At 41.0% G+C, this 24986-nt stretch overlaps 5 protein-coding genes across 5 annotated transcripts; 1 reads left to right on the forward strand and 4 right to left on the reverse strand.

Annotated features, from left to right (window-relative positions):
• Positions 1–7542: 7542 nt before the first annotated feature.
• On the reverse strand, positions 7543–8067 carry LOC124336763. The gene has a single exon (XM_046790558.1). The coding sequence runs from the start codon at positions 8065–8067 to the stop codon at positions 7543–7545; it is 525 nt and encodes a 174-aa protein (XP_046646514.1).
• A 907-nt stretch (positions 8068–8974) lies between these two features.
• On the reverse strand, positions 8975–10067 carry LOC124336765. The gene is made up of 2 exons (XM_046790559.1): positions 9932–10067; positions 8975–9453 (listed from the first exon to the last, which is right to left on the reverse strand). Exons 1-2 carry the CDS (start codon positions 10065–10067, stop codon positions 8975–8977), a joined length of 615 nt encoding a protein of 204 aa, XP_046646515.1.
• A 1356-nt stretch (positions 10068–11423) lies between these two features.
• Positions 11424–12777, forward strand: LOC124336766. The gene is made up of 2 exons (XM_046790560.1): positions 11424–11469; positions 11530–12777. The coding sequence occupies exon 2, from the start codon at positions 11587–11589 to the stop codon at positions 12775–12777; it is 1191 nt and encodes a 396-aa protein (XP_046646516.1). The 5' UTR covers positions 11424–11469; positions 11530–11586.
• A 9332-nt stretch (positions 12778–22109) lies between these two features.
• On the reverse strand, positions 22110–23182 carry LOC124336767. Its single transcript, XM_046790561.1, has 3 exons — positions 22953–23182; positions 22429–22690; positions 22110–22385 (listed from the first exon to the last, which is right to left on the reverse strand). Exons 1-3 carry the CDS (start codon positions 23180–23182, stop codon positions 22110–22112), a joined length of 768 nt encoding a protein of 255 aa, XP_046646517.1.
• Positions 23183–23278: 96 nt separating this feature from the next.
• On the reverse strand, positions 23279–24544 carry LOC124336768. The gene has a single exon (XM_046790562.1). It carries the CDS (start codon positions 24542–24544, stop codon positions 23279–23281), a length of 1266 nt encoding a protein of 421 aa, XP_046646518.1.
• Between the last annotated feature and the right edge of the window lie 442 nt (positions 24545–24986).

Consider the following 24986-nt stretch of genomic DNA (forward strand, 5'->3'; position numbering starts at 1 on the left):
TTGACATAGAACTTATAGCTTTCATCATGTTGAGTGCAATAGTTTTGATTATGTTTCTTATTTAGATTTTGTGTATCACTGAAAGATAATCAGCATTGTGTTTGTCCTTCCAGGAGGAAAATGAATTGATGGTTAATAAAAGGTTGGAGAAAATGACAACAAATTATATTAAGGGTGTTATGGTTATTATTATTTTTTGTCGACTTCTAGGTTTGATTTTGCTCCAGACTTTGCATTTAGCCAAAACCATCAACACAGTAAAAGAAGTTCTTTATTTGTTAACCCGTTGGCTGCTATTCCTTCAATCTCCATCCTTGGAATGTGCCCATCTTATTTTAAGGTATTTCTTGTTGACGTTACAATCATGCATGAAATTTTATAATTTGAAGTCAACTTTATTCTCGTTTCAGGGTAATCCTGCTGCAATATTTAATGGACTGAATCCATTGGTGGAAACCGACGAGAGATAAGTGACGACTGACTGTCGTGCCATCCTTCCGTCCCCTCGAGGCATGGGGGTAGTTGTGCTCGCTCTAGCTACGCGTCTAGCGTAATTCAACTACCCCACCAACGGCTTGTCAACTCTCCCCTAGCTGACTCCTACTACCCTTGCTCTCATCTCAACACAGCACGGGATTTTGACCTTTAGATAGTTTGGCTGTTTGTGATTTGCGACGGCGGTATCTCGAGGACGACGATGATGTGAGTATTGGGCTTTTTTTTTAATTATTGTTTGCTATTTCAATTCAGTTGAATGTCGATGAGCTAGATGCAAGAATTTTTTCATTTTAGACATTTCTTCTTTTTTACCCTAGAAGGCACACATAGGGCCTTAGATCGTTTTTATGCTGTCAGAAGCACCAGCTTTAGATACTTTATTTTGCATCTTTTTGTACTCATTTATGGCAGTTACTTCAGTAAAGTGTGCTGGTTACGTTTTGTGAGTATTTAAAGTGTTGATTTGCACTTAGGTCTACCTAATGTTTAAGATACGATTTCGATTGTATACTAAAAATATTATGGATCATAGACGTCAAGCACATTGATGACACAAATTATAAACAAGGTGACTTATTTGTCTTTTTTTAATTTACAGGTAAGAAGATGTGAAGCAGCTGGCAGCGGAGGAGTTGGAAATAGGGAAGATCATCAATGCAATCAAAGATGAAGCCTTTTTGCTAGAGTTGTGAAGGACAATAAATGAATAGTTTCCACAATATGTATATATTCTTACTCAGCAGAAAATATAATTGGATTCTGTTTGATGAAATCTCTTAGGACATAATATTCATTACTAAATTTTATTTGAATATGCAGAAATCATGAAGTACACCTGTGTGGATGCGCTTCATGCAGGAAGTGTCGTGTAAACAGAAAATTTATTCGATCATTGTCTAGCGATGCAGAACTTTGTTTTCTTGCCCTTCGGAATGCGTAAGCTTCTATTGTCAACCGAACAACTGGTTGGATAGAAAAGAAATTCAAACGGAAATGAAGCGAAGAAATAGAATAAAAAGGACAAAGCCAAACTTAATTGCGAATGGCATATCAAATATATCTCATCACACGGCGCACTAGTCGCACTCCTTAAGCCTTAACAGAACTGACCCGGATTTTTAAAGTCCTATAGAATAAAATCTATTAGAATTATCTCATCAGCAACAAAATATTTGAAACGTATCTTTTTTAATATCACTAAATTTTCAATGAAAAAAAAAAAAAAAAAAAAAAAAAACATTTTGTTTTAGAAAAGCTTTGTGGCAAATAAAAATTGAAACACTAACCTGATATAAGGACACTTAGCCCATTTTCCATCGGGTTTGAGGCTGATTGAACAAATTAAAATAATTAACAGTAATCACAAAAAAAAATCGTCAAATTGAAATTATAGCTTGATTAAGTATGTCAAAAGGTGAATTTGAAGACAAACTCTTGCTCCTTCGGGCTTTGAAAAACTTCCCTCTAAGCTGATTAGACCTAGAGGGAAAGCTAGGCTTAGACTTAGGGTTACTGGGTCCTCCTGTAATCTTTTCGTGCTTTGTAGTCTCCCTCTTCATTCTCACCGCATCCGCTTAATCGTATTGCTAGCACTGGGAAGTGACTCCAACAATTCACAATGTGAATTTTCCACACTTGATACTAAGTGAGGGCTCCTCTTTTTCAGAGGCAGTGATGACATCACCCACTGATTAATTCCACCATATTTTATTGCATTCATAATAACTTTCCAGGCGCGCAAACCACTGCACCATGTGAGTTCAGTATAAAGTACATATTTTAACATAAACTTTTATTGCAACATTCTATGATTAAGTTGTATCTAATAACCATCAAGGAATAATTTGATCATTCAACTTTTAAATTTATAATGTTTTTTATAACTAATAATGTTATATTCAACGGGGGGAAAACTAAGCCTAAGTTCTGAAAACATCCAATAGATGTGTTACACGGTTTTTGCAAAAAGTTATCACTTTTTCTGCTATTCATTATTATTGATGTATGCATAAGGGTTAGACAGCATGTGATATGAGATAAGCGGACATTTCATTCTGTAGAGGAGAGTCGGGATAGTTGGCGGTTTTTAAGCTTTTGAGCCCCCGTTTCTTTATTTTTCAATATTTTTTATCCCCGCTGGGCTCAAAAAAAGAGGAAAAAATAGCTATCAAAGGCGTATTACTTTATGACAAATCTCTTTGTTGAAAACCCAAAGCGCTTTGAAAATTAAGGGGGGTATCACGAGTCGCGGGGCAAATTACTCGTTTAAGCGTGGTAGAATGGCCTATGTTATTCAACGATCGCAATCAACGTCCACGTAGTGACCGGGACGCCTCTCGCTCTCGTTCCCGCTCGTGACGATCACGAACTCGCTCGTTCAATAACGTAGTTGTTCATCAAACACTGTTGCTGCTGTTGGTAATTCTTTTCATATTTCTCTATCTAAATCTCGTCAGGTTCGTAAATGGTTATTGCAAGGCTTGCCACCCAACGAAGCCAAGGCTTTACGTGTTTATATCAAACGATACATTGATGGAACATTTGATTTAATATGCCCTAAACTTCCAAGCTAAACTACCAAGAAACAAGAATTTGCCAAAATTGAAAGACTATCAGGAAACAATGTTGAAATCCATTCAGTACCCAATGCTAGACTCAATGCGCCCAATGCTTCATGCCTGGAACCAGAAGAGGACTGACGACCCGATGTTGAACAGTTTAGAGTCTTCCCCCCTGTTTGTTGGACTCTGCTTTTGCCAATGTTTAAAAAAGGTGACGTGAAAATTTAATTCGCCAAGTGGCCACTTAAAATCGTGATTGAAAGACCCACGGGTCTTCTCTTCTCGCAAGTTTGAGCCTTTGTTTTGGCTCTAAACTCATTGACGTCATGGTGAAAGAAATGGATGACGACGCCAAGTTGGCAAAGATCGGACGCAATGGTGGTCCCTCTTCCAGCCGTTCCAGCAGAGTCGTGACAATTTTAATTGGCGCAATATTGACCGCAATCAAAACTCGTACGACGGCCCTACAAAATGGAGGTTTCAACAACAGAGGAAAAGGCGGAAAGAACAACAAAGGACACCAACAAGGGAAAGAACAACAATGGACATCAACAAGGGAAAGAACAAAAAAACATCTCCTTTCTTCAAGCAGCCGGTTCAGGGTGCCAAAACAGGTATGTTGATTCTTTTTCCGCTTTCTCTTCCGCGGTTTTTCCAGTTATGTCTCCCGTTTGGACTAAGGTTGACGGTCGTTTAAACAATTTTGCAAACGCGTGGCTTTCCCTTTCTGATGATCAATGGATCTTATCTACAGTAATTCATGGCTATGGCATTGAACTTATCGAGCCCCCTGTCCAGCATTCAATTCCATCAGGTTGTATTATGTCTATAGAGATGGAAACCATTTACAATCAGTAAGGTAAAACCTTACTGGCAAATGGGGCAATTAGACCTGTTATCTCTACTTCTAATTATGGTTTCATATCTAATATGTTTCTTATTCCTAAGAAAACGGGCGGATGGCGGCCTATCAATTTAAAACGTTTGAAACCATGAAAAGATACTCGGTTACAAGTCCAGTGATGTGCAACTTTTAATTTCATTTATTCAATTCATTTGTTTAAAAAACGACTCACAGCGTCACCCCCTTCTAAAAGGTTACCAGAGTGAGGAAATTGTACTCCATGACCAGGGGTGCCAGTTGGGAGAAATAAAATAGGCAGGGGGACAAAAGACTTCTGTTTTGAAGTCGGTTGTCATGACATTTTGTTTTTATAGTTGTCTGCTGCTTTTTTCATTTCATCAATTTGAAATGAGGCAGTCTGGAATGCTAAAAAGGGTGATTCCGATTTTCACCAAGTTTTATTGTTCTTGGTCTGGAAAGTGAATATGCTTTTTTTGCCTGCAGCCTTTTTCTAAAAACAAACCCTCAAATTTATCTGATCAGTCACTAGGTTGTTTTCAGACAGTTTTTGACAGAAAAATCGCTGTCCTAGTTTCTACGCAGGATTATGTACCAGAAGAGAAAGAGTATTAAAAATAGGGATAAGGTGATTAAAAAATTCTGAAAAAATAGAAAATGTAGTTCCTAATTTAGTAAAACCCCCAAACCAAACTTGGAAATGATAACTTCAATACTGAGAAAGATTTCTTATAGGGAATGAATTTCAACTTTAAGATAGGATCTAAATGTAGTTGGGGCGATCAAGTAATAAAGCATATCACACAGATAGGCCAATTGTTTTGTCCCAAATGGCCCCCATATACCCTCCTCTACTATATTGTAAATTATGTCTAAACTAACATACTTAAAAATAAATATTTGGTGAATAATTTAGGCGAATTACTGTCCTATGTTTTGGTGTGAGCAGTTTTTTCTACTCGTCAAACTTGGGGCGAAATGGCACAGTTGTGCCCAAAATGGCTGTAATTAGTTTGAAAAAAATTGCGATTGCGATTTTTCCCGTGTTTTCCTATTTCTTGAATATCTCAGGAAATAACCACGCGATTTTCATGAAATTCAATACAATTAATGAACACACTTTGAAAAATATAAATTAGAAAAAATAAATATTTAAAATCATTTTTAATGTTTTTCTTTCCTCTGTCTAACATAGTTCAGTGTTCAAGATGGGTCCGGTCTCCCCTAAGGCTAAAAATTATCAACTTTGGCCGAGAATCGTTTGGGAAGCCTACTTCGCTAGCTCATAGTTAATTTTTGAATTAAATGCAATTTTGTAAACAAACAAATTTTAAAGAGGAATAAATTGCAATTGTCTATTTCAGACAAAGAGCACATATTAATTTTAATTCTGTACCATGTTACCTGATTCTTGAGGTCTTAGCTTCGATGCTTCTGAAATTATTTTGAATTTATTTGTTATTTCTTCTCGACATTGGGAGTTTGCCTTAACCATTAATCTTGTATATCTTTCTCGGGGCATTAAAAGATAAAATGCAGACATTAAACAGAAGATCAACATAAATTACACTAATAGTAAACTGATATAGAATTTGGCTCAGCCCCTTCTGATCGATGGCGATCTTGTGATCGCTACTAATTGTTGCTTTCGTTGTTTTCTTTCTGGAAAGCTCAAGAAAAGAGCGTCTGTATTTGTTCTCCAACAACATCAAGATGTCCTTTTTTTGTTTTCCGGATAAACTGTCTTAACCTCATTAAAGGTACTATTCGGAACCGGAAACAATCCCTGTAAATAAAAATAGCTGGTTCATGATGAACTGTACATAGTAGAGAAAATTGGAATATTAACATAACTAAATCAATGTAGTTATTGTAGTTATTGATGGCGCACGAAAAGTTTACACTAAAGGGCCGCGTAGTGAAGGCCATTCGAGTGCGGAGTGAAGAGAAAGAAGGTCTTACCGTTTCCGTATTGTGTATTTGGCGCAGTTGGTCTCACCCACCTACGATTGCTAATCACTGTGTTCTACTTTTTCGTGAATGTAGTGAACTCTGCGTTTCCCTGTGTTTCCTGCCTTCAGTTTTCGCCTTTCGCCCATGCGGCCCGTGCATGCCGCCATCTTGTCTTGACGATCGAATTCCACTCCTGATGGTGCAGGAGGCTACTCTTTCGGAGGCTTCACAAATGTGCCGGTCCTCTTACTGTTAGTTGTGCGGCACTCGAGCGTGCTTTGAATTCTCACGATTTATCGACCTTTTTTTGTGTTGTGAATCCGACCAACGCACGTGGTCCCTGGGCGCCACCATCTTGGTTTTACAGCCACTCGGTGCGGCGCGTGTTATCAGTGTCTTATTCAGCAGGGCACTATTGGTTCCGTATTTCCACGGAGTCCTCTTTCGACCCACAGGTGGCGCAACACATGGTGCAAATTCGTCGCTTTGCCTTTCCTATCTTCTACAAGTCGCCAGAACTTTTGTGTGACGCAATTTCACTGAACATTGCGGCCGGCGGGCGATTGTGATTATACCCGCGTTCCATTTATGTCCAAAAGAAGGCAGCATTTCGTTTCTTCACCCATTATCACCCGAGCTCGTCTGCGAGCCACGATCCCAATGGCTTCACCGACTAGGGTATCTTTTTGAAAATACACGGAACCTATCCCATCTGCGATTTAAAAAATACACATTTATCCTATCATTTGCAATTTTTTATAAAGATCAAAGATAAGTAGTTGCTGGGTGCACTGCCACGCTTGGTCAGTAGGTACCAAAAGTAGTTTGCAGAGTTTAAGTTTTTACGAAGCCGTAAACTAAAGATCAAGTACGGCCGTAAATTCTAACATTAATTAGTTAAGTTAAGTTACAAACCTGCAATGTTCTCCAATAAATTTAAAACTTAAGTATTTTATCTTATCTTTTACTTATCTTTAGAAATTTATCACGAAAAATTATCTTTACCTTATCTGATCTTATCTTTATATTTTTTTTTAAATTTTGTCAATATCTTATCTTTATCTATCTCCGCAGTAGCGAAAAAAGTGTTATATCATCAGATAACCCCAAATCAAAAGGCTGGAACCCAGATTGACACCTTGGAAGCTCAATTACTGGCCATTTTGGGTCAACTTCAAACATTGATCACGGCGGCCGGTGGCGGCGCTGGTAGAGGTGCAGACGGTGGTGGTGGCGCAGGTGGATGCGTTGCCATTCCAGTAAAACTTAAACGACGGCGGCTGCATGTATCTAATAGGGTCTTTCCTTTACTTTGAGATTTGATAAAATACTCTTTTACCGTTTGTACCATCCTTTCCCCTAATCCATTGGAGCGAGGGTATTCAGGGCTGGAGGTTGTAGAACGAATATTTAAAGCGTTGCAGAACTGACAAAACTCCGCGGAATCAAATTGTTTGGGGGGGGGACACCAAAATCAATGAAGAAACGCTTGAGTTCAGTAATCACTGACGCACTAGTGATAGTTTTCTGAGGCACTGCACAAGGCCATTTGCTGAAGTAATCTACGACCAACAAATAATGAACTCCACGAATTTCGTATAAATCAGCGTCAACTTTCTGAAATTGATATTCCGGAATCGGAACCGGATATGATGGCTGTGCTGGATTTTAATGCCTATGTTCCTGACATTTATCACACCCTTCCACCAGATTTTTCACTTCATCCATGTAACGAGGCCAGTATACCGTTAACTTGGCTCTTTCGATGAACTTGGAGATGCCTAAATGGCCGTCATGAATTTGTCTAAGAACATCAGACTGTAGGGATGCAGGAACTACAATTTGTTCGCCTTTGAGTATCAAGCCGTTGAACTGACTGAGGTCATGTCTGTGTTGCCAAAACAACTTGGTTGCCGCATTGCAATTCTTTCGATGTTCAGGCCACCCGTTTGGAACAAATGACAGGACCACTTGCAGTGTTGGATCTGCTAACGTTGCTGCAATAAATTTTTCCTGGGAAGTCGGAGCTAAGACCACTGATAAGGCAAACAAGTTCATACTTTCGTAGCTAAAATGCGAATCTTCCACAAATTGTCGATTATTTGTAGCACGGCTTAGAGCATCAGCAATGTGTAACTCTTTTCCTGGCTTGTAAACGAGCTGAATCTCATATGTTTGCAACAACAATCTCATCCGCTGAATTCGTGGGCTGCATAAGGCAATTGCCTTATTAAGGATGCCCAAAAGAGGCTTATGATCCGTTTCCACAACCACTTTTTGTCCTAACACGTACTGATGAAAACGCTGTAGACCGAATAGCACCGAAGTAGCTCTTTCTCAATTTGAGCATATCTTTGTTGTGTGTCTGTCAACGTTCGCAACGCAAACTCAATGGGCTGTCCACCATTTAATAGAACTGCTCCAACTCCCACCGGTGATGCGTCTACCGACACGAGTACTGGAAGTGTTGAATCAAACAAGCGCAAAAGTGGTAATGCTGATATGGTCTCTTTCACTTTGATAAAAATTTGGTCCGAGTTTGCATCCCACTGCCACTCAACATCAGATTTCAACAACACTCGCTATGGTGCCACTGTTTCAGAAAAACTACGACAACATTTTGCTAGATAATTCACCATGCCGAGAAATCGTTGAATGTCCTGTTGGCTCTCAGGACGTGGAAACGACACAATTGCTAATATTTTTCCGGATCAGGCTTCAGAGTTTGACCACCAATATCGTGTCCAATATATTTCAATTCCGGCTGAAGAAACTTGCACTTGCTCTTATTGAGTCTCAAGTTCACTTTTACACAACGCTGAAACAAAGCTTCTAATCGCGAGTTATGTTCCTCGATGGTTTCTCCCCACACAAAGAAGTCATCAAAGTAGACTTCAACGCCAGGTAAATCGCCAAACAGATCGACCATCACCTGCTGATAAGCCTCAGGGCTTGACGATAATCCAAACGGCAACCGTAAGAACTTGTATCGGCCCAACGGTGTAGCCATTATTGTGAGAGAAGTAGACTGGTCGGCTAAGGGAACTTGCAGAAACCCCGAAGTGGCATCCAAGGTGGAGAAATACTTCGCTTTTCCGATTCAGGAAACGATTTTCTGGGTCGATGGGACTTGATAATGTTGCCGCTTGATTGCTCCATTTAGATCCGCTGGATCCAAACAGATTCTGATGTCACCGTTAGACTTCCGTGCCACTACCATAGGACTTACCCAATCAGTCGGGTCGCTGACTTTCACAATTAAGCAAAATTGTTCCATTTCACTCAACTTCTCTAAGACTGGATCACTAAGCTTGAACGGAATCCTGCGAGCTAGGCGCACCACAGGAACTGCTGACTGTTGAAGTTTAATGCGATGCTCCATTAGAAGTCTGCCGATCCCTTTGAATACCGATTCATATTTGGCCAGTAAAGGAGAAACCGACACTTCTTGATGAGGAACTATTTCACTTTTCACTGTTGGAGTTTGCAATGAGTCAACTAATTTAACTACATTGAGAGCTTTACAGGAGGGCAACCCCAACACGGGAACATCCACGTCTTCAGCCAAACACAACCAATCTTAAATTGGCAACTGTTATAAACCACGTCAAGTTGTTGTTGTCCAACACGCGCACTGGTTGTCTATTGTATGCCGTAACTCTTGGGCCTGGTGTCAACTGTTTAAGTTTAACCACTTTGTCAAAAATGTTCCGAGGCAATACATTACACTGTGCTCCTCTGTCTACCTTAAAAACTACTGGGACGCCATCTATGGACACAGTTACAAACCATGAGTAATCCGTTTTCGAATTACTAATTGATGATATAATAAATTCTCGAACGGTTACCTCTGATTCAGTTTGTAGCGAATCGCAATTTTTTTACTGAAGAGTCTGCTGCTGCAGACTTTTCTTCGCCGAGTTGTCGAATCATTTTGCCGTGCCGTGATATGACTGCCGCTGGGAAGATTGCTCACAGACTTTGGCAAAATGATTGATTCTTCCGCACTTTACACAAGACTTGCCATATGCAGGGCATTTTCCACGAGAGTGCTGACCTCCACAGAAACGGCAAGAGGTGATATAGCCACCATCCTTGGGGTTTTGCATCTTCTGCGAACTTGATGTAAGCCTATTTGCATTTAACAAATTGACTAGCATCTGTGTTTGGCTAGCTTCCGCACCCGACTGCATCTGAGCTGCATGTTTCCGCGCTGGTTCACGAGCTCGGCAAAACTCAACAGTCTTCTTCAAATATAGGGTTGACTGAGACAGCAATTGTTCACGAGTGCCGTTATCGATGATGCCAACAACAATCTGATCCCTCAACAACGAGTCACGTTGAGTATCGTAGTTGCACGAAGAAATCAATCCTTTGAGAGCCAACAAAAACTTATCGGGTATTAATATGGTAAACACATTGGGGAGCCGGGAAAGTTGTCCGAAGTTCACTTAGATTTAGCGGCACGTTATGTTCTCTTACTGATGGAAACGTTGTCCTCAATAGGGAAACTGCCACTTAGTGACTGCTCTTCTGTGACGTAAAAATACGATTGCCGAGACGGTAATGATAAACAAATTGAGAAATTATGAAATAATTAATTATTTTTTGTTTGTTTTTTTAAATTACTTTTTACAGGCTCTGACGAATTGTGGTTCAACCGCAAAGAAGTGGTTCAGGACTACCTTCCGGCACCATTAAGTCGCATCCGGGAATCGGCCGTTCAGAGCGTCCTGGTGTCCCAAGCTGTCGTCTACCAATTCGAGCACATCATGAATTTGACGACGGAAGCACTTAAAATGTGTACCAGCGTAAAGAGCCAGCAAGAGATGAACCTAAGGAAAAATCTGGATCAAGAAAAGATTCTCAACATCAACATTCCGTCGTACCAACAAATGGTAGCCAATCTGAACGAGACCGCGATGAAAGATATGGCGATGATGGATCGGGCCGAAGACGATATGCGTCGCGCTCTGAAGAAATACCAACAGGCCGGCAAATGATTGGCATGCATTTCTTCCAGAGTGTGGCCAATATGGCCACTTCGTTCTTTACAGGATTGGGAAGGATTGCCACTCTCCTTTATAAGTGACATCAAAAAGACCGTTTCTACGCCAAGTGAAGGAACAAACCAGAGTCGTGTTCCAGCAATAATTCTACTTCCGGCGCCCAAGTTTTTTTCTTGTTTTACCTTTATCGCACATGTTCTTCAAACCTATAGTGTGTATGCCAGCGTGAACTTATACATAATAAAATTACTAACGATTGGCATTCAGTTATTTTCATTGAATAGAATTCTTAAGAAAAAGAATGATGGGCTGCTCGTTATTTTAGAAAAAATTCGTTCGCTCGTCATATTTTAGATCAGTTATAATGAAGATGTTCTCGTAATTCTCTTCGCCTTGGCTACATCGCTTATGGATCGAAAAACACCATTAGCATGGGCGAAATTGAACATGAGGTAAATTGTTGGAAATGCGCAAACCGAGTGAGGAGAGGCTTCACTCTTCTCGCTCAGTAGTCGTCCCGCTATTCTCTCATGTCAGCCTTTTTTTGAGTGTATGCTATATATATGTGCATTTGCTGTTAATTATGGTCAGTTGAATATATTATTTATTGTAAGGCCAATTACTCACGATTGTTAATTTCTTACAGGTTTTGGGCCCAGAATTTCCATACCAGGTACAAATTCTTTTTTAAATAATCGTTGAAATGGCAACTCGTCAACTGACATCTAAGGATGTGGCCCATATACCAAAGTTTAACGGAACTAACTTCACAAATCGGAAGTTCCAATTGTTCATGGTATTAGAGCACTTTAAAGTTTTAAAAATTGTTTTGGGAGAAGAAAAGAAGCCAGTACCCACAGTCTCAAGTGCTGGTGGCAACAACAGCAGCAACGATGCAGACATTGAAACCTGGGTTGAAAAAGGTCAAAGTGCAAGAATTGCCATCTGTGGCACATTGGAAGTCAAATGGCAGAGCTCCCTCGTCAATTGTAAATCATCTAATGATATTTGGAAGAGACTGGCTAGCCAGTATGAACAAGCTGCTGAAGAAAATCAGTACCAGCTGCTTCAACGTTTCTTTGACTACAAATTTCAGAAGCAGCACTCGGTCATGGATCACATCACTGCTATAGAAACCATAGCAGCTCAACTAAGTGACATTGGTTCAAAAAGAACAGAAGCTGAGATCATCACTAAAATTATCTGCACTCTCCCTCCAAGTTTTCGTTCTGTCAGGTCTGCCTGGGAAAATGTGGATGATTCTAAGAAAACCTTGCAGCTGTTGACCACAAGATTATTGAAAGAAGAAAGTTACAATCAAGAGCTCGAGGGTGTCCATTCAGATGCGGCCTTCTTTGCTAAAGAGCCAGGTTTCAAGATGAAGAAGAATGTATCCTGTGGATACTGTGGCAGAAAGAGACACGTGGAAGAAAATTGTTGGAAGAAAGCTGAGGATGAACGTGGATCACAAGCTAAATTTGCCCACTCCTATGGAAAACCTGAACCTTCGAATCATTCATCTCAGCACAAACCATCATGGTCTGGTGATTATGCCTTTCAATGTTCAATATCTAATCACTCCAGTCCAAAGGATGACAATTGGCTGGTGGACTCCGGAGCTTCGCAGCATATGTCCGATCAGAGATGGGCATTTGTCAACTATCAACGCGTGAAACCTGGATGCTGGCCTGTAAATGGCATCGGGGAGAACCGGAAGCCTATGCAGGTGCATGGCTATGGAACCATTCCAATTTCATCCCTAGTTGAAGGATGCTGGCATGATGGAGTTCTCTCCAAGAAGTTCTTCACGTTCCTAACTGGGTGCGAACCTCTTCAGCGTCCGTTCAGCAGCCTGCAATGGCTTTGGAGTCAACTTCGTTGGAGAAAAGGTTGAAGTGGTAAAGAATGGGAAAACGGTAGCAGTAGGAGCCAGTACCAGCAACAACCTTTATCGACTGGTCACGTGTGTATTCCAACAATAAAGAAGATGGCGGTTTCAAAAATGGCTGATGGTCTCATGATCAGCGAAGATAACCAAGATTACTTCTGTGAAGGTTGTTTATTTGGCAAACAACATCGTCTTCCTTTTCCCATTGGACGGACCAGAGGTACACACGTAGGTCATATTGTGCACTCTGATGTCTGTGGGCCAATTTCTGTCCCAGCTATCGGAGGATCGACTTATTTTCTCACTCTTAAAGACGATTTTAGTGGATACTGCATAATCCATTTCCTCAAACGGAAATCCGAAGTGATGTCTCTTTTCCAGAATTTTGTCCAGCGCATTCAAGTTGAATTTGGCCACTCAGTGGGTACACTGCGAAGCGACAACGGAGGAGAATATGTTGGAAAGGCGTTTGAAGAATGGTTACTAGAGAACGGTATTCGCCATGAGACGACAGTCGCCTACACACCTGAACAAAATGGAGTTGCCGAGAGAGTGAATCGTACCATCCTGGAGTCGGCTCGAAGCATGATTCATTTTGCCGGCCTCCCTTTGAAACTATGGGCTGAGGCATGCAATACGGCTGTCTATCTCATGAATCGAGTCTCAACAAAGTCCATCATCGGCAAGACCCCCTACGAAATTTGGAAAGGTGTAAAGCCAAATTTATCACACATCCGGGTGTTTGGATCAACTGTCTACGTCCATGTCCAGAAGGAGAAGCGAAACAAATTAGAACCGAAGTCCGTCAAATGCTTCCATGTTGGGTATTGTGAATTGCAGAAAGGATTCCGAGCGTGGGACCAAGGAACTGGAAAGGTGCTTATCAGTCGTGATGTCATTTTTCAAGAATTGGAAAAAGGAATGCCTGGTGGGCCACCATGTGGAATCTCGGATCTGATTGCTGACATCTTCCATCAGCAGACTCAATCAAATGATAGTCAACCACCCTCCAACTTACTGTCGTCACCCAAAACAAACAGAATTTTTGATCTCGTTCCTGTTGTATGTGATGATGATGAGGCTGGCCTAGTCTCTAGTCGTGAATCAGCAACTGATCCTGTCTTTTTTCCTGAGCAAATAGCTGATGTCTTCGTTCCTGAACATCTAGCTGTTGAGGTCTGAAAACTCAACAGAAGTATATACGCATTGAAGCAGGCATCCCGAGCCTGGAATATTAAATTTCATGGTTTTCTCATCAAGTTCGGCTTCATACGGAGCAGTGCAGACCCCTGTGTGTACATCAAGAAAGAGGAAGACTGCCTTACAATCATTGCAATTTGGGTGGATGACGGCCTGATTTGCGGCAGCGATATCAAGAGACTTGACAGTGTCGTGGAGTATCTATCACAGAATTTTGAGATGACGTGTGAACCGGTGGACTGCTTTGTGGGCATTCAAATCGTCAGAGATAGAGAGAGAAGAACCATTCATCTGTCACAAGAAAATTACATTGCCCGTCTGCTAGAGAAGTTCAACCTTTCAGACTCTCACGCTCGCATAGTTCCAGCAGACCCATTTACTCGTCTTTCGAAGAACAATGGGCAAGATACTTCATCCGAAGAAGAGAACCTGGCTCGTCTTTATCGTGAGGCGGTTGGGGCGCTTATTTATGCCGTCACCTGTACCAGATTGGATATTGCTTGGGCAGTCAGCCAGGTGGCTCAATTCCCTTCACGTCCCACTAGAGCGCACTGGGAGGCTGTGAAACGAATACTCGCCTACCTGAAAGGAACTCAGACCCATGGAGTTACTTATGGAGACACATCAGCCGGTGAAGGAGTTCTACAAGCCTACAGTGATGCTGATTTTGCTGCCAATGTAGATGATCGTCGCTCAACGACAGGCGTTGTGTTGATGTTGAACGGTGGCCCTGTATCCTGGAAAAGTAAACGTCAGAGCTGTGTCTCATTGTCTACTACTGAGTCGGAGTACGTCGCGGCAGCCACAGCAGCCAAAGAAATTGTGTGGATGAGGCGTCTACTTCAAGATCTGGGATGTAATCAACTCAAGCCTACTTATTTATTTTGTGATAATCAAAGTGCTATTAAGCTTGTTCGTAACCCTCAATTTCACCAACGCACCAAACATATTGATGTAAAGTTTCATTTTATTCGTGATCTGCAGGAATACAAAGTAATTGATGTTGTGTATGTAAACTCTGAAGGACAATTGGCTGATTTGTTAACAAAGGGACTAGATGGTCCAAGGTTTCGCAAATTACGAGAAGAGATTGGAATATCAGTTTGAGTGGGTGTGTTGGAAATGCGCAAACCGAGTGAGGAGAGGCTTCACTCTTCTCGCTCAGTAGTCGTCCCGCTATTCTCTCATGTCAGCCTTTTGTGAGTTTATGCTATATATATGTGCATTTGCTGTTAATTATGGTCAGTTGAATATATTATTTATTGTAAGGCCAATTACTCACGATTGTTAATTTCTTACAGAAATAGGCCTGCTGGAAAAGCTGATCAGCATTCCTTGTACCAGGAGTGGGGGTAGATTTTAATTTTAACGTTGTCAATTGAAATTCTTGTTGTAATTCAGTAAAAGTGCAAAGAAAGAAAAGCAAATAAAAAACCAAAAGTTACGAGAACGTCCTGAACAAGATCAGTAAAAAAACAGAAAGGCAGAATTAAAAAAAATTAAAAGGCAGAATTAATGAAACTGACTGATTGATTTTGTTTTCTTTTCATACGGCGTACGACCCGTTAGCCCTTCGTGTTCTCTGGATTATTTCATAAATCACTTTAATTGAAGGAAAATGACTTGATTTGATTGGGGATACTAGTTGGTTTTGCGCCGCGAATTCTTTTCAGTTGGACTGAAGTTAATAAAAAAAAAATATGAAACATTATCGTACTAATAATTTCAGTGTTTTATACCAATTTTCTTTATGATGTCCGTAACGCCTCATAGGGACGAAGTTGTTGCATGTCTTGCACACAACTCCTTCTTCTTCCGATGAGGCTGCCTCACTTGCTAGACTCTCTCCAATAGTTACCAGAGCTATGAGCTTCCCTGACATTCTCTACAAAAAAAGCAATTTAGTTCGAAACAGTCGAAATTAGAAAAAAATCATAGTCTAATTGGGTCAGCATATAAGAAATCTCACCCGAATTTCTTGACCGGTTGAAATGGAATAGTCTTTGATTGCCAGTCTGTTGGAGGTCCCCGGTCCCTATTTGAACAGACATAGTACGCTTGGACTTCACTAAGTCTAGCCCTCGCAAATATTGCGCGCACGTCAGCGCTGGATGCAGAGACAGGGAAGCGGAAATCGTACTGATAGCCCAACCCACTGCTTTTAACCGTTTGTTTTCGGTCGAGTTGGGCATCTCAAGCACATCTTTAAGTGAACATAGAAACAGATCATTGATGGTGACATCATGGTTGTCTATGTGAATGAAGAAAAACGATTACAAAAAGAATTAAACTAATTCAGCCAGGAGATTGTGATTTTCTACCCGGTTCTACCTTTAGGTTCTTGTTTCATTTTTCCAAAAGAAAACTTCTTTCTAAGCTCTTATCCCACATTGGTTGATTTGGAGTGTGAGCTTCAACGGTGCTTCCTTTTGCGACGATGGGCCATCACTGCTGCTTGTTGTACTGTAGAGCGTTGGGCGGTCTCGATCGTGTCTTCTTCCTTTATTCTTCTTTAGTTTTCGTGTTTTTTTCTTTTGAAAATCACTGTCCGTAGATGACAATGACGGAGTACGGCTTCCTTGACAAGTGGAATAACACGACTCGTGAATGTGGATAACAAGACGTTTATAAATGTAAAATTACTTTTTCTTTAATTAGTTGTTCCACTTGTTGATGGTTGTGATTCCACGATCACTGCTGAAGCCGCATTTTAGAGTGGAATAGTGCCGGAAGAAGCAGGGGAGGACATGCGAACTCTTTTGCCGTGCATTTCTCTACAGAGATCCACTTGTTGCTGCAAGTCAGCAATTTGTAAAAGTTGATTGTTACAAGCTTCGTCCTTTTTCGCGATTATTTCTTTTAAGGATCTTCACTCGGCAACCGATCGGAGGAATACCACGTCGGAACTAAGATGGTTGGGAAGTTCAATTTCGGTGATATGCCTGCATAATGGACATGGAATCCATCCAAAGGCAGCATTATCCAAATTCTATAAGAGAAACGTGATCGACATTTAGAAATTATGAAATACGCATAATAATAAACAATGAATAAAAAAAAAAAAAAAAAATACCGTGGCGCATTTCCCACAAACGTTATGACCGCAATGCAAAAATTTCGGAACTACATCGGGACTGAATGCCAAGCAAATTGGGCAGAAAAAATTTACTTCGATATCCATATTTTCATGCCGTTTCTTGTTCTCAGCCTTTATGAATGGGTTCTTGTCAACCCTTTGTATAGGCTTTCCATGTAACCATAGGTCATTGTGGGATGGGAAATATGGATTCAATTGAATTCGCCACCAAATAAAGAAAAGTGAGCCAAATTATGTTACTCTTCCTAATCTATTGCCTAACATTCCAGACATTATTTTACCGTTCTCCGTCTGTGAAATCCGTAGGATTTGGAAAACGCCCTTCTTGTTTTATTGTATTGGAGGGTGGGTGGGGGCGTTATATGTTATGTTATTAAACCTATATTAAACCTTATGTTTCTATCGGATATTTATTATACTTATTGTTGAAGCAGTGATCATGGAGGGAAACCGTTGGGAACTTAGGTACAAAGTTATTTGCTTTTATCGATATTTATATTTCATTATTTTTATAGATCAGGGTTACACATTATCGGAAATAGCGGAAGAAATGCATATTACTGTTCGATCCCTCAAGTATAAAATGTCCCAGTGCGGTGTTTCCGTCCGGTCGCGATATAGTTTGATCTCAACTGAAGATCTGGAATCTATTGTTAGACAAATATGCACGGAAAATGAACAACTTTCAGGCTTCAGTAAAAAGTAGATTAGGGTATTATGGGTTAAAAGTGCAGCGTACAAGAGTTCGAGCCGCTATAGCAGCGACTGTTGGGCAAATTATTCAACCCAGGAGAATTAGGCGCCGAGTTTATTATGTACGAGCTCCATTGGCCGTTATACATCTAGACGGGAATCATAAACTAGTCCGGTAAGAAATGTAAATTGCTTATTTAAAAAATTATCTGATTTCAATCATATGTGTTGAAAGATGGAGATTCATCATACACGGAGCTGTGGATGGCTACTCGCGGCTTATATTCTTCATGACGGTATCAGACAACAACAGATCCCAAACTGTGCTGGATGGTTTTCTCACTGGAGTGAGAAAATATGGTCTACCATATCGTGTGCGGTAACATCAATATAATATTTATTTTATATAATGAGCCCTACATAATATGGTTATCAATACAGTACTGATCTTGGTGGAGAAAATGTGAAAGTGGCCCATGACGCATCACGGACTCAACCGAGGAAGTATCATGACAGGACGTTCGGTACACAATCAGAGGATTGAATGGTTGTGGGTGGATGTCTATAATGGGCTTGTTCACATTTTTCAATCCCTGTTTTTGTGAGTATCTTATTAAGAATTTCAAGAATTTATATTATTACAATTTTGGGTTACAGACGATTGAAACGTAAACACTTATTGGATCCTAACAGCGAAGAGGATCTGTTTTGTCTCCATCACATATTCCTTCCTGTCATTCAAACATATTTAGATGAGTTTGTAGAAGTTGGAATAGACACGGTCTAAGGACCGTAACTGGAAATCTATCGCCGTCTAGATTGTTCATCCGAGGGTTGAGTCGTTTGTGGTTAAGTGCCGAACAAAGAAATCGCCAATACACCGAGCTGGACCAGGTTTGTTTTCCTCTTCAGGTCTTGTTTATTGAAGGCTCTACTTTTATTTACTTCAGAATATTGATTATATTGGAGACATGCCAGATGTCTTCGATATAGGAGAAGGTGATTTGAAACAGCTAAATGTTCCCCCTATCGAAGTGAATCTTCACAGAAACATTAAACGCAGACTGAAGCGGAAGTATGGCACGATCCTGTGCCGACTAAAAATTGCGAAAAGGAAGTATGTAAAGATGCGAAGAGAATTACGAGAACATCTTCATTATAACTGATCTAAAATATGACGAGCGAACGAAGTTTGTCTAAAATAACGAGCAGACAATCATTCTTTTTCTTAAGAATTCTAATCAATAAAAATAACTGAATGACAATCGTTAGTAATTTTATTATGTATAAGTTCACACTGGGATACACACTATAGGTTTGAAGACCATGTGCGATAAAGGTAAAACAAGAAAAAAAACTTGGGCGCCGGAAGTAGAATTATTGCTGGAACACGACTCTGGTTTGTTCCTTCACTTGGCGTAGAAACGGTCTTTTTGATGTCACTAATAAAGGAGAGTGGCAATCCTTCCCAATCCTGTAAAGAACGAAGTGGCCATATTGGCCACACTCTGGAAGAAATGCATGCCAATCATTTGCCGGCCTGTTGGTATTTCTTCAGAGCGCGACGCATATCGTCTTTGAACCGATCCATCATCGCTGTATCTTTCATCGCAGTCTCGTTCAGATTGGCTACCATTTGTTGGTACGACGGAATGTTGATGTTGAGAATCTTTTCTCGATCCAGATTTTTCCTTAGGTTCATCTCTTTACGCTGGTACACATTTTAAGTGCTTCCGTCGTCAAATTCATGACCGTGACGAATTGGTAGACGACAGCTTTGGACACCAGGACGCTCTGAACGGCCGATTCCCGGATGCGACTTAATGGCGCCGGAAGGTAGTCCTGAACCACTTCTTTGCGGTTGAACCACAATTCGTCAGAACCTGTAAAAAGTAATTTTAAAAAACAAACAAAAAATAATTAATTATTCCATAATTTCTCAATTTGTTTATCATTGCCGTCTCGGCAATCGTCTTTTTACGTCACAGAAGAGCAGTCACTAAGTGGCAGTTTCCCTATTGAGGACAACGTTTCCATCAGTCAAGAGAACATAACGTGCCGCTAAATCTAAGTGAACTTCGGACAACTTTCCCGGCTCTCCAGTGTGTTTACCATCATCCGGGGGCCCTGAATTGGAAATAGAATAATTCAATAAAAAGAAAATGAAATAATTGTGAATTGTTTAACTCACTCCAAGATGCGCTGTAAATGTCCACTTCGTGCAGCTTGTAGTTAAGAGCTCTGGTTTCCTGGACGTCAAGGATGCGTTTCTTTGCCAACAGACGGACGCCACCGACACGAGCCGACGAGCGTTGAAAGTGACTCCGACACCGCAGAAATTGTTGTTTGCTTCGGCCACGATGATGGAAGCGCTAAGCGCTTTTGGTTCCCAAATCAACGCTGATATTCGGATCCTATTGGGAAAAAAGAATAATTTGTAATTAAATTAGCACTTTTTAAATTCGATGATTATCATACTCACATAATTACGTCTGATTTACGGGTTGGACGGATTGACGTTGTCATCAAGGATGGCGATGGCTACACCCCGGCCGGTTAGCCCTTTTCGCCAGGTGTCACGTTCAAATGGTGAGTGACTCCAGCGTTCTTTCCGTGCTGTTTTTCAATTCAAATTTTTCAAATCAAATAATTCATTACAACTAGTAAAATTTTGGTAATTATCATACCAAGTACTACTGGAGTGGGTACTGAGGATCGTTTGTTCATGGCTGGTCCATTCCCTGCTTGATGGCAGTAATCCATTCCCAGATCCACAATGACATGGTCAGTCCATGGGAATTTGTATTGGGGTCTTCTTGGCAGAACCCAGAATGATACAGGTGCTCACATTCATGTCACATTCACCTGTCAATAAATGCCCTTAGGTAATTAAGCTTTAACTGATGTATTGGTACTAATTGCAATTGCCGAAAAACAACAACCAGCACTTGCAAGATTGTTAAATTTTGAAAACTAACCATTCAAGTTTAAGTCATGGACTATTGAGTTGGAATTTCTCGATTGGGATCTGGTTCTTTGTAGTATGTAGCCTATCTCAGTGTTTCCGTTTACTCTTGAACTTTTAATTTGCCACCCACCAATGGAGGACTCATATCTAATGGTATGAAATCAAAGTGATAAACTATTTTCGGAAAGTTCTGGAAGGTAACAGAAGCAGATTATCAACTTATTAATTCTTTTTTAACCAAATCATATAACAAAGACTTACCTCTTGTGAGAGTTTTCAGGGTCAATCAGGATTTAACGTAGATAAGTCCTTTATAAAATTCCAATAAATATTACCTATTAAGGAGGAAAAAGAACCACAATCAATTTGTGCGTTGAGCCCTTGGATTGTCAACAATGCAATTCGTCTGAATCACTATTGCAAATCAATTGTTAAGCTAACTATTGGATTGCAATCGATAGCTTAGAACTCCTCCCATAAGGAGGCGTAGAAATGAAAAATTCCGGACCGCTCGCTTGTTATAGTCTCCGCCTAGGCCCTGCCCCCCCCCCCCCCCCCCTCCGTCTTAGCTCGACACCTGAGCCCCCTTGCGGTTCATGTCGGCCCTACTTCTCTCCGGCCATGGGCCAGTCAGTCTTGCCTTAGTGTTCTGCCTGTACAGTACTCCCATCCCATCGTTCAATACAGCTTGGTTAACTCGGAACTCAATTTGTTCTTCGATCCTCGTAAGATCTTAACACCGCTAGAAGGCGGGGGCGATAGAGCACTAAATTTTGAGCATTTATTTTTGAAGAGCTCTAAATTAATGCTAACTGTGGAGCAGTTAATTTTTTTTCCCTACGGCGTTCCATAGGTATGAGAGTTTTTGACTATATGGATAAATGGCAGTAGTCTAAAATGGTTAATGTTCTTACAATAGAACTTCTTTATAGACAACATTTAAAGTAAAAACTTTTTTCTTTTCTTCTTCAGTGGCTGTCGGATGATTTCTGAGAAGCTTGCCTTGCTTCCCAGACTCAGCAATCTCGACTCGGACTCTTTTTTGGGAGGGAATACAAAAAATATTAGAATTATTGAACATTTCATGAAACTATTAATTTTAAAAATGTATAAGAAATGAAAATAAACCGTCTTTCGATGTAGCTCTGGAGAAGGCCACATACAGCTGGCCATGACTGAAAACGGGTTCTGGAAGTAATATTCCGACCCGATCAAACGTTTGGCCCTGTGACTTTGTGATGGTCATCGCAAACGCCAACAAAACGAGAAACTGGAGCCTCTTGAGGATGACGGGAAGATCCGAATCAGTTGGGGACATCATCATCCGCGGGATGTAGACGATGTGCCCCTTGTTTTTTCCAGCAACAATTTCTGCAACGATCAGATTTCTCTGAGCGCCCTGATGATGAGACGGGTTCCATTGCAAAGTCCCTGACGCGAATCGATATTCTTCAGAAGAATGATGACGGCTCCCACTTTCATTTTCAACAAATGGGTGGGAATTCCGGAGACGTCGAAGGAGTTGAGAACTTTGGTTGGGTAATTTGAAATTTCTTCAGGGTCGTCAGAGTCGATGGTATCGATGCTTCTGTACTCATGAAGCGTACTGGGCATGTCTTTGATGATCTGATTGTTGATTCGTAAGCAATTACTGTTCTTTGGACAAAGAATAGCGCGACTGCATATTTGTTAAAAGTACGACGGGATCTAACAGTTGAGCTGGATCACCAAAGACGTGCTCGACTAAACTCCGGTTATAATTGAAAAATTCTTTAGGAATTTCAATTATATCGGGGATGTTCAGTTTTGGATACGTCGGTAGAACCCCGTTTCCAGAATGAATGATCCAATCGGCGTAGTATTGACTGCCGGCCACGGTACGCATATTTTGAGTCAGACGAAGTTGGCGAAACTGAGGCCAAGTGTCGTTGTTTCGGATAGTGACTTCCAGCACTGTCACCCTGTTTCCGTGTTGGACGACCGATAAACATTGACGAAAATCGCTACGAAGAAGGAGCACTTTACCACCGTGAGGAAGGTTGTTCTTGTGCATTTTTTGAAAGAGGAAATTGAATTATAAGGGTGTGATTTGTTATCATGGTGGCTTCGTCAGAAATGATGAGAACTGCACTTCTTATCAAATGGGAGAGGAAGCTACCATCTTCGATTTTTTATCTGGTCGCTTCAGTAATTGGAGGGTAAATCTTGAATTGGGAATGATACGTTGTGCCGTCAATCATCAACGTAGAAGCGATGCCGGTAGACGCGACGGCGATCACTGTCTTCCCTTGTCCCTGCAGTACGGTGATGAGAGTGTTGTACAGGAACGTCTTCCCCGTTCCTTCAGGGCCATCCAAGAAAAACTGATGCGGAATTTCATTTTCAGTATCGTTGATGGCAGCCATGACTTGATCGAAGGCAGCCCGTTGACCTTCGTTCGACTGACTAACCATCAATTCACCCAATCTTCTCTTCTCTCTCACAGTAATTTCAGCATTTTCTTCGAATTGAGCCGCGATAAGACGATGAATAAGCTGAAAATCAGGCAATTAGAGATTTTCCATCGTTTGATTGTTGAGAAGTAGCTTGTCTTGAATAAATTTCAAAGTCAAGTTTTTTGCTTTTTTGGCGTCGTGACCATTGCGAATAAAATCTTCCCTTAGCTGAGGTAAAGATCGTTCAAAGAGATAAAGAGCATCCGTAGGATTGCAAAACAAACAAATGTCAACAAAAAGCTGTCGCAATCGTTCTGGAATTTCAAAGGCGGCCGCATCGTCCATTGTCCTCTCCCAAATGCTGTCATCTTCCAACAAATTTAAGGCAGCGGCGGCTGCTTTAAACGTCGGTAAAACAACACCGTTGACTGTTCGAAGATTTTCAAAACTGGTCGGTCCTTTGACGTTAATGAGGAGCAAGCGCAGGCAGAATCGCTCAATTTGACGGACGCTCACCGTGTACAATCGGCCAATGATTTTGAGATTTTGAACTCGTCGCTTCCAGTAATTACGGCCACAAACCTTGACGAAAGCAAAATGGTTGACAATCTCTCGGTAAAAATACTGCCTCGCTTCTTCATTATCCCGGTTCAAGATGAAAAAAGCAGTTAAAGTCGTTTCTTTAAAAGCGGCGTTGGCGACTGCTTGTTCCTCGTTGCCCGGTTGGAAAAAGACGGACTGTTGCAATGGAAGATGTACGGCAAGTCGGGAGATAACATGGGAACGATTGCTGAGGGCAAACTTATTTATTCTCCAGGCGGCTTCTGGTGCGCTGACGTAACGCGTGTCCAAAAAAGTAGAGATTTTGTCCCACACGAATTTCGGCTCATCTTCATCAAGTTGCTGATGCGTTCTCTTTTTTGTCTCAATGTTTCCGTTTTCATGGCCTTTGTAAACGTGCTTAAAGATGTATTTGACACTGGTGAGTGAACCGCAGGATTCGAGGTTTATGTGACAGTCATATTTCAGCAGCAACCAAGGGTTATAAGGCACAACCCATCTGTTGTCTACTTCATAGACGACATTACCTCTTTTCAACGGATGTTTAACTCCAGTGTCTCTTCTTCTATAAGTCGGATAGCCGTTGTCGTTGATGATGGTTCCTGCGATGAAATCTTTCGGAAACTTTTTGGTGCACCATTCAACATCCATGCAAGAAGACTTTTTGTTGATGGCTCCACACGGGCCGTGGATCATGTGAGCCATAACAGCGGCGTAAAGTATTGGATAGAGGGACTTGTCGGAAATTTCCGCACTTATGGTCTTTTCAATATCTTCTGGAGACAAAGGGGCATCTCTCTTATCGATCCAGATCAGCATCTGGCAACGAGATAGACCGAGTTTTGAAATTCGATGACTTCGATATGAGCTGTGGCGAAACCCAAAATTGCTTTTTCTCGATGTCGTCGACCAACTCTTTTTTCTTTAAGTGGAAGACTCGTGCGACCATATCGGGACGATCAGAAACTGTCTGATAGTTCGCAATATTTGCCGTAATTTCTCTCCACTTGGGATTGCAAGTAAACGTTAAAAAAAAGTTGGTTTTCCAAATTTGGCAACAATTGCCATCGCGTCTTGGTAATTTTGCTTCATGGCTCGAGGACTGCCAATGAAGGACGAAGGGAGAATGTAGATCGAGCCAACTTCCACATTTTCTCTCTCCGCTCGATTGTTTATATAATCCATCAGACCGATGTACTGCAAACACGCAGCTCTGCCTGGTGTTCTCGGAGGTATTTGATGCAATTCCCCTTGGTCTTGA

The sequence above is a fragment of the Daphnia pulicaria genome, chromosome 4 (assembly GCF_021234035.1).
Source record: "Daphnia pulicaria isolate SC F1-1A chromosome 4, SC_F0-13Bv2, whole genome shotgun sequence".
NCBI classification, from domain to species: domain Eukaryota; kingdom Metazoa; phylum Arthropoda; class Branchiopoda; order Diplostraca; family Daphniidae; genus Daphnia; species Daphnia pulicaria.